This window comes from Ammospiza caudacuta, chromosome 5 (genome assembly GCF_027887145.1).
Source record: "Ammospiza caudacuta isolate bAmmCau1 chromosome 5, bAmmCau1.pri, whole genome shotgun sequence".
Classification (NCBI taxonomy): domain Eukaryota; kingdom Metazoa; phylum Chordata; class Aves; order Passeriformes; family Passerellidae; genus Ammospiza; species Ammospiza caudacuta.
This window is the reverse complement of record NC_080597.1, coordinates 54,131,880-54,149,205: the sequence shown is the minus strand read 5'-3', so window position 1 is coordinate 54,149,205 and position 17,326 is coordinate 54,131,880. Positions and strand designations below refer to the sequence as shown.

General features: G+C 34.6%; 1 protein-coding gene across 2 annotated transcripts in view; it reads left to right on the top strand.

Annotated features, from left to right (window-relative positions):
* Positions 1 to 17,326, top strand: part of CTTNBP2 (cortactin binding protein 2) — a 77,895-nt gene that overhangs the window by 39,735 nt on the left and 20,834 nt on the right. For both annotated transcript variants that reach the window (XM_058804953.1, XM_058804954.1), the window contains 5 exons: positions 2,246 to 2,449; positions 7,888 to 7,987; positions 10,415 to 10,565; positions 11,605 to 11,859; positions 14,945 to 15,062. In XM_058804953.1, coding sequence (XP_058660936.1) covers positions 2,246 to 2,449; positions 7,888 to 7,987; positions 10,415 to 10,565; positions 11,605 to 11,859; positions 14,945 to 15,062 — 828 coding nt within the window. The remainder of the gene's footprint in view (positions 1 to 2,245; positions 2,450 to 7,887; positions 7,988 to 10,414; positions 10,566 to 11,604; positions 11,860 to 14,944; positions 15,063 to 17,326) is intronic.

The window sequence follows — 17,326 nt, the reverse complement described above, 5'->3', positions numbered from 1 at the left end:
GTTAGATTTATTACTTATTTTTGTATCTTTATCAGTAGAAGGTTTTCATTTAATACTAACCTAGTATAATTAATTTCATCACTGAATTACAACAACATATTTTTCTTTTCAAGGAGCTGAAATGAAAATTAAGATGTGACATTAAAAAGTTCCGTTCATTTTGGCATTTCTCTTAAGGATGCCCCAAGAACAAGCAAATAAACAAGCAAATAAACTACATCCAAAATTGCATTTTTTTTAAAAGGAAAGGAAACTCAAAATACTATTCATATTACCAAAATTCCAGTGTTACTTGGATAAACAATTTCAGTAATGGTAGTGCCACCTTAACAATATCCACTATCAGTTAACTACCACAAGAAGACAGTAAAATCTAAGGAAGTACTATTTTAAAAACATAAATATATGTATAGCAACAGCTGCAGCATAGTTAGTTTCAAAGAATAACAAAAGGCTGGAAAAATAAAACCACTTTCACAATGGAAAGGAATACTACAAGTTTTTCTTTGGACCTTTGGGAATTTTGTAAGAGTTAACTGTTCTCAAATGGTGGAAGTTGAAGATAATATATTTTTTGCCACTTAAAGCATACAGTTTACTGTATATATTGCTTTTTGGGGTTTTTTTTATAAACTTCAGAAACCCTCAAACCCCTCTGATTAAAAGTATTGGAGAAATAGGTATTACTAAGAGTATTAATAGTCAGAAGGCAGCTTCAGAATTGAAGTTATACGAAGATGTATGAAGTTAATTTTACAATTTATTTTTTGTTTAAATTTGGATTTATAAGGTAATTTCATAGCTGCAGTGATGGCTTCTTACAGTTAATATAAAAAATAAGTTTAATAATAAGCTAATAATATTGAGAAAATACTAAAAATATGTTCATATGTTTAGATACTTCACTAGTAAACTTAATTTAAATTGACAAATTTAGCTTACTTTAGAAACAAATGTAAAAATACTCCAAGCATTTTTTTGGTTTTTTTTTTTTTTTTTTAACTGGGATCAAATGATGTATTCTTCATTGGTATTACTGAGATGATGAATTCTTGTGTAAGTCTTGATGTTAATTAAAATGTATTGAGATCTTACAAGGTACCCAATCCATTGTTTCTGTAGAATTCTCTTGGGAATTTCTGTATTTCATTTTGTTTTCCAAAATGTGGAGCAGACCATCCCAGCATGGCACTGCTACTACCACATACTTTTTCTAGTTGGAGATGTTGGATAGCACCAGCTTGAATGGAACTGAAGCTAATGGCCTGCAACTCTTCTTCAGTCTCAGGCATTGAAAAATGTATCAAATTGCTTGCTTTGTATCAAATTTCAGCCTCATGTGTATTTTCTAAAGGTAATAATGAAAATATATATTAAAAAAAAACAGCCTTTCTCCTATTTTCTCTTGCAGTCTTTGCTCAAGGAAGGATGCATAAAATATTCCATGCCTTATGCAGCAAACTTCATATTCTTAACAAAGTGCCTGCTAAAGCTGATAAGTAGTCACAAGAAATTTAACCACAATGCCTAAGTTTTCAGAGTTTTGGATTGAATACTCTTTGTTAATGGAGTGAAAGCTTTCATACATAAATTTTGTATAACCTGTTATTCATTCCCACTGGAGCATTTTATAATGTTTAAGTATCACAAAGTAAAAGGAACGTTACCTTAATGGAGAGTTCAGTAATAAATATTTTTTTCTGTATTATTTGTGTACATTATTTCTACATGTTTTTTCAAACTTATTTAAAGGCACCTGAAGTCAATAAGTGCAATTAATCTTTATAACTACATGTGAGTTATATAAATACCAAATATATAAATACTAAAGTTTGCACTAAGGAGGATAAAATTACATACGAAAATAAGTACTTCATTAAGAAAACTTTTCTATAGATACTTAAAAAATCTTCCTGGCATATTGCAAATGAATTAAAACTTGTCTAAAACTTCTGTTAGCCTTGATAATATAAATTTTTTGAGACATCCACATGCTACTACCATTCACAAGTTTCACATTGACCTTTTGTCGTGAGGTCCTGTTCATTTGTATTAACAAGTGTCACCCCTCAATGCAGTTTTTATTCTTCAGAATACCTTCTAATGTGTAGACAAAGCACCATCACAAAACTTTCACTAGACTAACAAATGCAGTCATTTTGAAGATACTTTTTAGTACTTAAAAGAACACAGAAAATGCAGGGCTTATTTATGTGTCTCTAACTTCTGTTGCTTTAACTCACAGGCTGGTCTTCCTCCCTAACCCCTTTGTTAACAAGTGGTGGTCCTGTCCCCCTGGGTGGCAGGCCCACCCTTCTTCACCAAGCTGCTGCCCAGGGAAATGTCACTTTATTATCAATGCTGCTTAATGAAGAAGGACTGGACATTAATTACTCTTGTGAAGATGGCTATTCTGCCTTGTATTCTGCTGCTACGAATGGACATACAGGTAAATGATACCAAGATCTTGTGTGGCATCCATGTAAACTAGTGAAAGCTTACTTCATAAATTTGTAATATTCAATTAAGTCAAATGCATTCTTCTTAAAAATGTGAAATTGAAAGTGGGATATATAGATTATATGACCAAAATCATGCTGTAGTATATATATAAGCAATGCTTCTTGGAGAAGAACTTTGGAACTCAGAAAGCATTTGAAACACAAAAAATTGGTAGCATTCTGCAGGAACAGCCATTCTAATTCTCCAAACCCTTAATATAAAAAGGTACCAGATATTATCACCCCATATTCTGTGAAACACTAAAGATCTTTTGTGACAATAGGAGCTTAATAGAAAGAACTTTCCTCTACAGGGAGTAAGCAGCAAAGAATAGGTTGTCATCAGGGTTTTGATCTTCTGCAGCAGCAGTGAAAATGATGGAAGATAGTGTCAGAATAGTGTGGTTACTTGGGAAATAAGATGAACTGGTTTTTATTTTTGAACTAAATGAAATGGCCTTCATTTGTTACCTAGGCTCTCCTGAGAAAGTTAAAAGATATTTTTTTTTCTTTCCTCATGACCCCAACCCTCCTCTGTATTAAGGAAGAAGCATTTCTGAGCCTTTCAACCATCTGTCTTCATATTTTATGAATGTATCTATGAAATGCAGCAGGTGTGTTACCAACAGATATGAACTTCATGGATACAAACTCCTAGAAATAATTTTCAGACCTTTACCAAAAGGCTCTCAAACAGCAGTTTGTTTTAAAAGTCCAGTGTACATTACTATAGCTTTTTCTACCTGCATAAAAACCTCCAGATTCTTATAATGCAAGTGGTATCATTATGCTGTTTTGGACACTAAAGATGAAGTCCAGTAATACCAATGGCAAATATACCATTAATTTTTAGTAAAGTCAGAATTTTATTTCAGAGTAGAACATGGACCAAAGTCCCAGTAAAGCCACTGCTTTCAAGAGTATTTTGTGATTTTATTTAATGAAATATTTATTAGTGACACAATTACAAACCCCTGATCAAGTGTTCCAGATAGTACATAGGCTATTTCATAATTCTTTTGAAATATTTTAAAAATAACACTAAAGTTAGGATACAAAATCTGCAGCTAGTGTACATTTTTCTCACATGTTCAAGAATTTTTATCTTGTTCCAAATGATTTATTTTGTCTTTGCCTCCTAGCTGCTATGGGGTTTTTTTAAATTTTTTTGTAGAAACATCTGGGACTTTTCACCTGAGTTTCTTTCCTGTTGCCAAAACTTTTAAAATTGTGAAAGAGTACCTTTTTTTCCCTTTGGTGATTTTTTTCCTTTTTTCAACTTATCTGCAGTATTAAGAATCCAAGTTAATTATATTGTGTGGAATTATTATTCTCCCCTCACTAAATGGATGTTTGGTCTATTCTTCCAGGCTTACATGCAGTTATCTTTGCTAATATTTGTGGGAGATCATAATTGACCCAATTCTTCTTTATTCATCTTCTATTCTAAAATTGCATCAAAGCAAATGATTTTTGGCTACTGAACAGCTCCTACTGACAGCAAGGGCAATTTGGTTCCTTTTTTTATTGTCAAAATTTCAAATGAGAAAGACACTTGATAGAATTGTGCACAATAATTGAAACACAATAATAAAAAGAAACATATGCATATGCACCCTGTAATTGTTTAGTATGTTTTATTTTTTGAGATAAAAACTGTATTACAGAGGTTATAGTGTTGCTCTTCTATTTATACTTGACAGGATGTGAAAAATACTTGGTTGTACAAATCACAATTCAGCCACTAAATGGAGTGTATGAACTCTGAATGAGAGAATCACACAACAGCAGTGTTGATGTCTCCTTAATAAATTATATGAAAGTTGAAAGGTATAGATCTATAAAAATTTTGGAGAAAGATTTTTGCATTTAACTTTATTATATAATAATATATTTTTATATATGTATATATATAGTCCTTTTTCATTACTTGTAGTTTGTTCTCAAATGAATGGATATATGTAGCAATTCAAAGTGGAGACTTTTAAGTTTACCTAATTTATGTAGGCTTAAGAATGTATGTATAGAAATAAATCTTTTTAAAGTCCTTTCTAATACCTCTCCTTAACTAGCCAGGTGGAAAGAAATGATACTGCTGTGAATTTAAGGATAAAATAATTTATTGTTCAAATTTTTCAATGTATTGAGTTGTGTTGTCAATGGTAAGTTTCTGTTGTTTTGGTTTTTTTCCCCATAGAATCTTACAGTCACTTAGATTGGAAAAACCCTTAAAACAGTTCAGTCTAACCATAAAACTTAACACAAGCCTACACTGGTGGGTGATCACACCATGATTTAATTTATTGAGAATATTTTTAAAGTGGATTTATTGACTAAATGGATTTTGAGATTTCTAAGTCAACTAACCAGATGTTCCTATTTCTCCTGGAGAAGATTTCACGAGGAGAAAAGAGTAACTTTAGAACTGACAAAGCAAGCATGAGTACCTCCCTTCAGAAAAGCCATGTTTCAGAGATTCTGAGAAGAGTGGAAACTGAATGTTCCCTACACATTTTGAGTGCAGAAATGCAGTATTTGAGATGTGTAGATAACTAGAGCGTGGTAGAGCACATTGTAACCAGCATGGTGGCAGCAGCTGTTAAATGATTTCAGCCCATTCTGTAGAAAAAATTGAGTTACACAAAAAAAGAGCACTGAAATATTCTGTCCTAATCTATCCTAATTGCAAAATGTGTAGCTTTCCTGTTTGGAAACAGTTGCCTTTTGAGAGCTGCAGCAGAGGGTTTTTGCAGCACATGAAGTTAATAGCAGATGCTTTGTTTCCAGCACACAGTGTCCCTAATTCTGTAGGTCTGAGAGAGAGAAATTCACCCTAAAAATACACAGTTTCTTTGTATTTGAATGGACATGAGGAAACTGTCAATTTCATGATTTAACCACTAGACTGGGATAGCTGAACAGGTTGTCTTGTCAGACTGCCTTGGTTTTACCATTAGCAAAGAAGGAACCACCTCAGGTCTACTGTGCACTTAATAGCAGTAGTTCTCTTAGCTAATAGATCTGCATAGCTGTATGGTGTTGCGAATTGTGACCATTCTCCACCACAAAGAGGTGGAGAAGGACAGAATGAAACAGTAAGAGTTCCTGAACCTGAGAGATGGGGAGAAAATAATATCCTTTGGACTCAGCTATGTGCTAATCATGTGCATTTACAGTATAATTGATTCTCTTCTATCCTGAGTATTTGGAGGCTGTGGCACCCTGATTGATAGAAAAAAACTGGAATGGTGTGGGAAGTAGAAAGGAGTGAGGTGCAGAGACATACAGCTACATGGAGTCAGCTTTGTCAAGCCACGGATGTATCTGCATGATGTTTGCCATCACTCTGGAAGAACTAACTACCCAGCTGTGGTGGAGAGCAGTAAAGTCTCCAGGTGTTTGTCTTAATTTGCTTCCATGTTTTGCTTTTGCTATGACCAAAACTTATAACTTAGTGACACCAATGTCTGTTTAGTGCCTGGCCTTCCATCGAGTTCTCCCCACTGCTTATTACTTTTATGGCAGACCAGAGTGAACCAGATGAATGAACCTGGTCTGACCCAAATTACCCTTCTCCAAATCCCAGTAAAAAATCCACCCAGAAGACCCAGGCATCTTGGAGATAATTGCTCTTTTACTTTATATGCCACCAGAACAGGTCATGTGGAGCTTACCAGCTCACATGTTCTGCCTTATGCAAGTAGCTCTGTTTCCTCATGGTCACACTTATCCCTAAGAATGAAAAGCTATTTTCAGAAGCGGTATTTTCACAGAGATAAGCTTCATCAGAAACAGCGTTTATACAGACATAACCTACCACCTGAATGATCTACCAGTCAATAAGTGTGAATTAACCATGCCTTTCTAGACAGGTAGTCTTGTTGTGTGTGTTCATGGCTTTTGCATGGCTAACATATGCTTTATGAATAAACAGCCGAGTATTCTAGATACTTGAAATACTTGAAATTTCTAGATGAAAATTTTTTCAACATCCCTCATAAACTTTAGAAGTATCTTAGGAGGTCAAGCAGGAATCTGTACTTTCAAGTTAATCATTTAATATAGGACCAGGATTGACAATGGAAAGAAGAAAAAAAAAGGTCATTCTTAGCAGAGTATTCTTCTTTTAAAAAGTGAATGAAAATATAATTTTATTTTAAGTGATGCTATCTTATAATTGGAAGGACTTGATAAGTTAGTTAACAGAGAGCTTCTTTATGACTTAAAAAAAAATTACAGATCAAGTCCTGGTAACTTACCAACTTTACACCAAAAAATAATATCACATCTGATTACTTACTTCAAAATTAAAGAATCCTCTTTTACAAAATAATTACTTAGAGTGTTTTAGAATCTTGTTTCTTAATTTTAAATTATTTATTCAATCAAATCCACACCATCTGTATTAGTATTTGAAAAAATTGTAGCAGGAATAAATACATTGAAAAATGGTGTAGACAAGTCAGATTTATAAGTAGTTCTTAATATATTTTTCTGATATCCAAGTTATTCTTAATGTGTGTTTGGTTCTGGTATCTAGAGTTAAACTTCACTAACAAAGCTTGGCTTCAGGATTTTACTGAGTGCCAGAACAGCATGCATTAAGCTTGCTCAGAAATCAGGTCAGGAGTTTGTAATTGGTGTTGTAGCTGAGCTTATTTTCCAAGTAGTAGTTTCAATTACAAAAGACTTGTTTTATTTTGGTCTGGAGCCAATTTCAAGAATGAGGAACAGATCAACTGTTTTCTTCAAAGTTAATTGCATCAAATGATATTCCAATTTGTGGATGAAAAGCAGTCTAATTACTATGTAATTAATTATCTTAAATTAGCTGTAGGGATGATGGAATCAGGCTGGTACTATTTTTAGCATGTGGTTTTGGAAATATATGAATGGGAATGGTTTTGGGAGGTTTGAGTTTTTCAGCTTATTTTATTTGTCATTGCAATCACAAGTCAGTGCCGTAAAATAAGACTGGTCAGTGTGTTGCTTGAGGTCTGTGTGGCTTGTGAACATCTCCCCTGTGGCTGTCATATTTGTCACTACTGCCAGTAGGCAGTGATGCCCTTAGGGACTTCTGGATAAGTCAGATTCCCCACTTGGGAGGTAAAATAGCCAATACTGTGGGAGATGCCTGCGGTGGGCATGTATTTGAATCCCAGCAGAACCCAAGCCAAGCCCTTTTTGCGGAAGGGTGGTGATGCCCATGGGAGGCCATTCTCATCTCTCTCCTGCAAACTTCTACTTGAGCTTTTATTTCAGTCCCCTAAGGTGTGATGTGCAGTCCAAAAGACTGGCTGATTGTTGCCCCTTGAGCAGACTTTAGCCTCTCACAGTTTTAAGACTGATCTTGTTGACTCATTCCATGGTTCTGCTCCATTTATAGATTGTGTGAGATTGCTGCTGGCTGCAGAAGCACAAGTTGACGCTGCTGATAAAAATGGCTTTACACCCTTGTGTTCAGCAGTTGCTCAGGGACATGTCAAGTAAGTGAAGCCTTTAAGATTTTGCGTGTCAGCTGTTACTCAATTTTTTATTATCTTTACATTATTGTTGCATTCTTATGTAAAAATGTACTCAACTATAATTTATTAAAAGCATCTACTTAAATTCATATTCTTATGCCATTCTGATTTTAATATTTTCTATTTGTTTTCTTTCTAATTTCAGCTCTTAAGGTTGCTAAAAATGTATTCTTAGCAATTACAATGTGGTACTGGGCATCATACCACTGAATTTCTTAATTTTCTTTGAGTCACCAGCCATAGCATAGGGTTAACAAAGAAAGAAGGAAATTAGTTTTGCACTGATTTTTTCAGGCATAGAAAACTACCATATTCAGAGGCAAATGAACATCTGAGGTTTCTACTGAGTAATGTATAATCAAATACCTTGCACAACAAAACAAAGTTTTTTAAAACTTTAATTTTTTGTATTCATATTCTCTCACTAAAATAAATATCTTAACACTTCATTTAAATAGGAAGTTGTTTATTTCCCTGACTTACCCTCACAACACTTTGCTATGTATCATCAGCTGTGTTGTGGTATTGCAGACTTCATATTCTTTTTATCTTAGACTTACTTATGTAATATGATATCCCTAAACACATTTTTTGATTTTACTTTTTCAGATACTGAACATGAGTTGAATTGTAAAATTGAGCATGGAATGACAGGGCTAGCCAGAAATGTCAGAAAGACTACTAATGCTTCAGGCTGTCTGATTTGTTGGTCTCCTCAAAGTTCAGGCACAGAAGAAAATCTGTAGTAGGTGGAATTTGGGGCAACAGTATTGTCTGTCTCCTAATGTGGGGTTAGTGACAGCACTAAACAGCTCTCAGTTGCACAGTAGGTGTCTGTCATAGGCTTGATGACCAGTCCCCTGTGACAACTTCCTTAACCTTGATCCTGAGCCAAGACAATACTGTTATTCTAACCCTAGTTATGTAGTCAGAAAAAAAATCGAGTTTTTTGGGGCTGGTCCAGTAACTAATTTTAGGAGAAACTTCCAGAATCATTTCCCATGTGATCCAGGCCAAGATGACCCTGAACTTGAGGTGGAAATTCGATGTAGAGTTTCAAGATTCACCAAATATAATGTAGAGTATCAAACCAGATATTTCTAACCTAGCAGACTTAAAACTCAGATCTTGAATTGCTGTGTGGAAGTGTCTTGTTGTGAGCCTTTTTTAAGATGACTTTGTGACTGTATGGTTAGGATGTATGCCTAACGTTTGTTAAGGCAAGACCATTGTTTTTATTTGTTTTTTTTTTTTTATTTTTTTTGTTCAGTTGAACATTTTTGGAAAACATAGATAAGTAATTCATATCAATGCTATCTGTTTTACTCTTCTCTAAAATTGTGCATTTTACCTTGAACTTAACTGATTTTCTGACTGGATAAAAACATATCAAAACCTATTTTCTTAAATACTTGTGATTTTTTAGTATATAGTTACTTATATTCTTATATATATCCCTTACATTGGTTTAAATATTTTGTCATAGTATATTTTGTTACAGTGTGGTCTCTTAATCAGTAGTTATTTGGCATTGCACTAATTGCTTTGAGGCTTTATTGTTGATATGCTCTCTATTTTTACGGACTGATAAATATTGAGCTGGAAAGCTGGGACCTTATCTTTGCTAACAGTGCAGAGTAGTTTGAACTGCAGAGTGAGTTGACTGGCATTAAGATTTTTGCAAGGTCTTAAGTGCTGTTGAAAATCTAGGCTGGGGAAGGGAAAGGTAACCAATTCTGGCACAAGAACTGGGAAAAAAATGGACCTACTGCTACAGGGCTGTGAGGAAGGAGAGGAATTTGGATCTGAATGCCAACTGCAAGTGAATTGCTCTTCAGCACTCTATCTAATCTTCCCTCCTCCATAACCCAGCTGCTAGCAAAACACCCAAGCCATCCTTGCAGAGTAGCCTCTCTTCAGGTACCTACTGAATGGTAGGTACTGCCAAGCTGTTTTGCTGCCCCACCAGATTACTTCCCTAGATGAGTGTCCATTTTGGTATAGCTAATCCTAGTCCTTCATTTCATTTTTTCCCTTTTCAATTCTATTTTAAATACCAGTAGTCAGAAATGTGTTTCTTTTTTTGCTCAGCTGAATGGTTTTTTTAAGCAGCTGTCATCAAGTTTTTAGCAGTCTTGTGAAATTGAGTGGTTTACATTCACAATTTTTAAATGCAGCTACAGAAGTTTAAGATTTACATGTTTGAAGTAGTCTGTTTTTATACCTATGTACAAAATTATCCTTTATACTTGTGTATATGGGTTGCTCACAGGTAGATCTGTATCTGTAAAATTAATAATTTATTTAAAATATTTAAATGTCTTAAGTTATAAAGAGGCGTTGCATGTCTAACATGAGACACTTTTATTGCTTTATTGTTTGCTGTAGATGTGCAGAATTATTAATTATGTATCAGGCTGATATTAACCATGCTGCTGAAAGAGGACAGACACCTTTGTACCTGGCCTGTAAAAATGGAAATAACGATTGTATTAAAATGTTGTTGGAAGGTGGAGCGGATCGAACAATAAAAACCAGTGTAAGTTAAAACAGTACCTTGTATAGTACTGAATATAGACATTAAAATATTTATGTAAACTTTTCTTTAAATCTGAAATAAACCATATAATTTGAAATTAGTATTTTGTTATTTTCATAATAGTTTCTGGGTCTTTTTAACTGTAGATTGTCTAAAATCTCCTAAATGATGTGACTTTCATACAATTTTACACATTTCAGATTCCATTGGCAATTTGCTGCTCATTTCTCCAGCACTGGATTTGTAAAATGCTTCCACTTTTTATGTTACCATGCTTTATTGGTGTCCTTGAAGAAACAACACCCCAAAACTTTTTTGCCAGTATTGTAGACAGTCTTATATATCACAAATGACAGAATACGGCCAAAAAAATGTCAAATCTAGAGGAGAAGGGAAGGACGACTGTCTCAAAATTGCCTACATAATTGCCTTTTTCAAGTGCTTTCCTAAAGTTTTTTTATGATTGTGATGTCAGTAGGTTCTTATGACAATAAATGTGGGTTATAGACTGTTCCAAAATACAGCACAGAGTAGTAGCTTCACAGAACATTCTCCTCCTTCTGTAAATATTACACTAAATCTTTTATCATTCATTTATTTTGCAACTGGAAAGTAAATATATTTGACTTGGAATGAAAGTTGTGATGTCAACACTGTGAAACTGACTCATAAATGGATTAATGCAGCATGAAGCAATATTGGTAGTTGGAATCATTTTTGTTTGATGCACAGGAAGGAAGCGGTTTACTAACAGTATGTAAGCCCTGTTAGACTCTTTTAAAATTTTGAAGATTTTATCTGTTGGACTGTCCTTGGAAAAAGGCGTAAAATTTTATTTCTTCTGTGTTTTTTTCCCTTTCTTCCATCCAAAACACATACCATCAACTCTGTTTTCCCAAAGGATTATTATGTCACTCTTGATTGTCTTCTTAATTTCCAGACAGAGCCTTCCATTCAGATTCTTTGCTGATATAAGTCTGCAAACAATTTTCTGTGTGTTTGGTGGCAGTGTGCTTTTTTATTGTGGCTTCTTTTTTAGGATGGCTGGTCACCAATTCACGCAGCAGTGGATTCTGGTAACGTTGAAAGTCTCAAGCTCCTTATGTACTATGGAGAGCAAAACAATGGGAACTGTTTGATGGATGCAGAGCCTAATTCAGACTACTGTGATTTGGAGAAGAGAGAAGATGACTATAGCAGTAGAGTAAAGCCTGTTGTTTCTGCAGATCTCATCAACCATGCTGACAAAGAGGGTTGGACTGCTGCCCATATAGCAGCATCAAAAGGCTTTAAGGTTAGTCTGTGTGAACAAGTTACAGAAACTAGAATTTAGGCAAAATAAATACTTTTATCTTTGAAGAATTACAACTTAGATGTCAAGTTTAAGTCTATTATGTGGTTTATAGGCCAACTTGATTTAACAGTGACAGAGATAGACCTCCAGAGGACAATTTGTCCCAGAATCTAGGTGTCAGATGGAGTGAATTATTGTATTTAAATGTCTACCTCTTATGGGACATGAGTAAAAAGAGGAAACATCATTACTTGAGATTTTCAAAGTTAAGGTGAGATGAATCCCACCCTGAATGCCAATTCATTGAATGTCATGTGCTTATAGATATTAGATGGACATCATTTCACTAGGAACAATTTTTCCTCTGTGAAGGGGTGGAGAAGAAGAAATTTGAGAACCAGATTTGTGCAGACATACATTGTTTAATTTGTTATTTTCAGCAGCCTTTTTAGCGGGCAATGAAACATTTTTGTGAAGTTTGGATAACTGATGACATGCAGGATGACCTAACAGGTCCTACTGATAACAAACAGGAGGAATTCTGGAAATTTAATATTACTTCTTGACATCAGAAGCTGTACACTTCTAACATGGACCATTCAAATGACTTTTTTTTTTAATATGGTAGCTGTCAGTCAGATCTCACTGGGAAATTTTTTACCCAGGAAGAAAATAGAGGGTGCTAAACACAGAAGAGTGAATTTTAAGAAAATACAATCCAAGACTTCAAAAATCAGCTGACGTTTTCATGCCTAGTTCAATGCCTTCATTATGTTTGCTTTTATTCCTGATAAACTTACATTCAAAATAGATATGCTCAAAATAGACCCAGATTTAAGATTCAGTGAAGGTTATGAGGTTTTTTAGGGACAGCCACTGCTTACTTAGCATTTGCATTACAAAGGGTCAGTGTTCCATTACCAGTGTCTGTTAGGCAGATGCAGATTCTCATTCCAGTTTCCACTCATACGAATTTAGATGGAGTTTAAGATACTTGCTGTAATCTGCAAATACCTAAATAATGTGCACTACGTTGGCTCTTTCTGCAATAATATAATCCTCAGGAACTTTGAATTTAGGTTTCATTTTCTGTCTAAAACTACTTTGACTAGTGATCTCTCTGAAAGGTCTGACACTGGAAGTCTTCACGTATGTCTTTCATTAATAACTCCAGGGTTTGAGTTTCTAAGCACATTCTAAGTCAACTGCTTAATAAGATCTCCATTTGGGGTTGAGGGGAGTCTCTTGGTGATGAAGATGATACACAGCTGGCAATCAGATTCCTAGTTTTGATGTTGCAGAGACTATAAAATTGTATTTGATTTGATGCATTGATTGATTTGAGATATGTTTGGGATATTTAAAAGCTAAAAAAGCTTAATAGCCATGTCCAAGTGCTGTTAACACTTCGACTTTGTGCTCTAATCCATTATGTACACTGCATGTCATTCATTCCAGTGCATGATAACTGCATTTAAGCAGTGCTGGCACTTGCATCCTCTTGTTTTGAGATAGGTGGGGGCCATTCTTTACAGATTAATTCTGCTAGGACATCTTAGCTGTTATTTCATAGGCAGCAGAGACAACAAAAATCCTCATTTTACTAAGAAAATAAGCTTTATTTCTTTGTTCTGTCCCCGCTTCTTCCTGCTTTGCTTCCCATTTTCAGCCTCATAGTTTAGTCCTCAGCCTTCTGCTGTTTTGCTATTCATTGCTTCTATTTGAGAGATATTGTTAACAAACTAACCTGTCAAGAAAATATGTGCTTGTTTTTGGCTTTGTATCCTTCTGTCAAGCTTAGTGAGCTAAACAATTTTTAAAGTACTTCTAGGTGCTATAACTACAGCCTGGTAAAATTTCACCTTACAGGCAGATATACCTTGAATGAGCACTATATTTATGAAAGGTCTGAGAGTGTCAGATACGCTGACAAAAGTTTCTGTAGAATAGCTACAAAGTAGTCAACCTGCAACTAGCCACTATTCCACATCAAAATACTCAATAGCTGCTTCTCTGTGTTTTTAAGCTTTGGTTTCTCTGCTATTTTAACCCCAAACATTATCAATACAGTATTAGCTAGTATAATTTCCATTAGTTTCTTTTTTTTACAATATGGATGTGTCTTTAAAAGCATATCTGAGATGAAAAAGTTTTCATGGTGGCTGCCTGTGTTATTGCAGAATGATGGTCATTAGAAACAAGGACTTGATCCTTTTTCTGATTGTTGATCAATCAATTTGGATATGGTTTTATGAGAATTCTTTTATCTCACACATACTTGGGAGGATCTTTATATTGAATATTTTTTCATGTTACAGAATGATTCTACCAATCCAAATTTATATGCTAATAGCTTGTTTCTAATTTCAATGATTTTCCCTTTTGTTGAGCATATGACATTTTTAGAGGGCATCATGTTGTCATCCACAAGATGTCCGTGCTCTGACTTAATAAAAATACATTTTTATATCACTGCATTCTTATGATGCTTGCAGAATTTCAGGTTTCTGCTTGCAGAACTTCTGCCAAAGAAGAGGCTTGCAAAGTGATTTAAAATTATTCCTTTTTTTGTGTTCCACTCAGGTGTCAGTCATGATGGAAACTCCTGCTTGGTGAATTATAAAGTGGAAACTGATTTTATGGATTGTTACCTAAATAGATTCATTTAATAGTCTGTATTAAGCTTTAGAATTGCTTATTTAGTGTTGTTTGAATATTGAGACCAAGATGTTCAAACCAGGATAATAGCTGGGTTTCTGTCTCCTTATCATTACCTAAACTTGTGGCCAGATGTAAGAATTTCCTAATTCAGCTAATCAAACTTGATGCTTAGAGACTGTAGAACCCTGGCTCTCTGTGTTCTGCTTTCTTATAGTCATTATTTGAGACTTTAAAGTCTGCTATAAAATATTTTTGCTCCTGGCTTTCAACTCTGAGAAACATCATTTTATCTTTAGAAATTCTGTAGCTGATTGTCTTTGGAAATGCATGTGTAAGAATTTTAATTAGGAACCTAACTCAATGTTGGTAGAATGCTTTAGTGCAGCAAATGGACAAGTAAATAATACAGTTCCTACCTTTGCAGAACTGTCTAGAAATCCTTTGTAGCCATGGTGGACTAGAGGCTGAGAGAAAAGATAAGTGTAATCGAACAGTGCATGATGTTGCTACTGATGATTGCAAACATCTCCTAGAAAACTTAAGTAAGTAAATGCTATCAGCACTACATAAAAATGTTTTTAGTAAAGAACTTGTGGGGCAAGAATGAGAAATATGAAAAAGGTGGTTGTCACTCTTTTGGCACCACAATATTAAATTACTTTGATCTAGCAAGTTTCTAGTCTCCATATTTTGCAAAAGCATATGATAAAATTTTGTTGGAGGTTATTAAATTCCTCATGTCTTTGTTTCTAAACCATTTTAAAAGATGATACATACTGTACATTTGCAAATGTCCATATTCTCTTATAATTTCTGAATTTAATATTAGTAATTACTTTTTCAAAAGCTGTTGCCCTCCTCTTATCTTTTCTTCAAATTCTTGCAGTCACTTAGTGGTGGGTAGCTGTCAAATTCCCTCAGGTTAAGATGATCATCCGGTCATATCTGAATCTCCTTTTTGAGCATAGTTTATTTTGTCGCTTATTGGTGAGGGGATTATTTGTTTGATTCTTCAAATGTGTCTTAGAGATAACATCAAAGAACTTCCTTTTTACAGCATCAGTAACTTCTGTAAGATTGCTCTTCCGTTGAAACCTGTCATCTTCTTCCTTCTCTGTAAGTTTTCTCAAAACTCATTAGAGCAGGCTCATCTGTGCGTTTTTTGAGACAGAACTTAATTCATCCTCTCACTAGTTTTGTGGTTTTTATATCATTGTATAAATCTATATATATATCTGTATCTACAGATACAGAGAAGGATATCTAAATTTCTCTGCATGGTTAAAATTATGGCATTTGTAGATTTGTATGCTCTCTATTTTTTCACTCCTTTTTTGTGTTTGTCTTCTGGAATATAGGGATGTGGGTGGTTAAGTTCACTGGTTATCAACAAATTGAGGAAGTTTTATGTCTGCTGCTTCTGATTTTCCTCTTCAGATATTTTAAATCCCAGTTCTCTTACCATTTTACTGCAGGTTCAGAGGGGAATACAGCTCACTTTCTAATAGAAACTCGTCCGTAGTCATCTTTATCAGACTGAAACAAATTTCTGATGGCTAAATCTGCAGCCTGTTAAATTAATGCTTCTATTATTTCCATCAGTCTTAGTACCCTGTGTCTCTGGTCATGCTTGTCATTAATCCAACAGCTTTTATCAGGTCAGAACCTTTGGCCTCCCCTTCTCTTCTTCTTTATTCCTTAAGCCAAGACTGCTTTTTTGAGTAAGGTGCCTGGGTACCATTCTCTACTTTCCTCACACTCCAGGAAGGTTCCCACTTAGGACAGGAGGATCTGTGCTCTGACAGATGTGAAACCCTGGGGCCAGGATTGCCCCCTATGCCTTGCAGGTCACATGCATTGAAGTTGAGGCATATTCTGTACCTCTGTCCTAGGGGCCTGTTTCCTTGTGGAGAGCCCTCTGTACTCCTCACAGCTCATTTCCCTGAGGTCCTGCCATCAGAAGGGCAAGCCTTTGATGCATTTCTCACAATTCCACATCTGAAAGATGCCTCTGAGTAATCTTTTCCCATTGGTAGGCTAGTGGGTTTAAATCAGAGCTTTTCTGACATCAGGAAAATTTCATTGGTTTGTATCAGCTGAAGATCTGTCTTCTTGACACAAAAGGGAAAAATAGATCATGTTGCAAGACTTCATAATAATCTTACATTGGTTGTGTTTTATGGTGTACTTTTAAAAATATTATTTTAATTTTAATTTAACAACTTCTGAAATATATTGTTCAGCATGAAAATTAGAAGATAGTTTTCATTTTTAGTCATCTAAATGATCCTCAGAGGCTGTTGCTTCTGTTGAGTTGTATTACAAAGAGCACGATGTAAAATACTTAATAGTTTCTGGAATGTGCCTATAAATTTCCTTTTTTAACATTTTGTCAATTTGCTCTGTAGCAAATCAAATATACCCTTTCAAGTGCATTTTCTGTCTTAGCTCTTAGCTTTTTATTTAAATATGTTTGGCTCAGCTGTGTTTTCCACTCGTGCACTAGTGCCAGAAAATTATTTCCTACATTGATAAGAAAAAAATGTGCATAAACACAATGAACTGAAAAATTGAGATATTGCCTACCATCTGTCTTAATTTATAAGTAATTAGTCTATAAAGAGGAAATATAAGATTAAGTAATTTTTTTCTTGTTTCCTGTTATTTAAGCATAATAATACTGAACTGTTTTTTGTAAAAAATTATAGATACCTTGGTATTTTCATTTCATTTTCATTTCACTGCTCTGATTTTGTGATGGCGATCTGTGCCATTCTTTACCATTTGTTTCTTTGTAGCAGGAGTT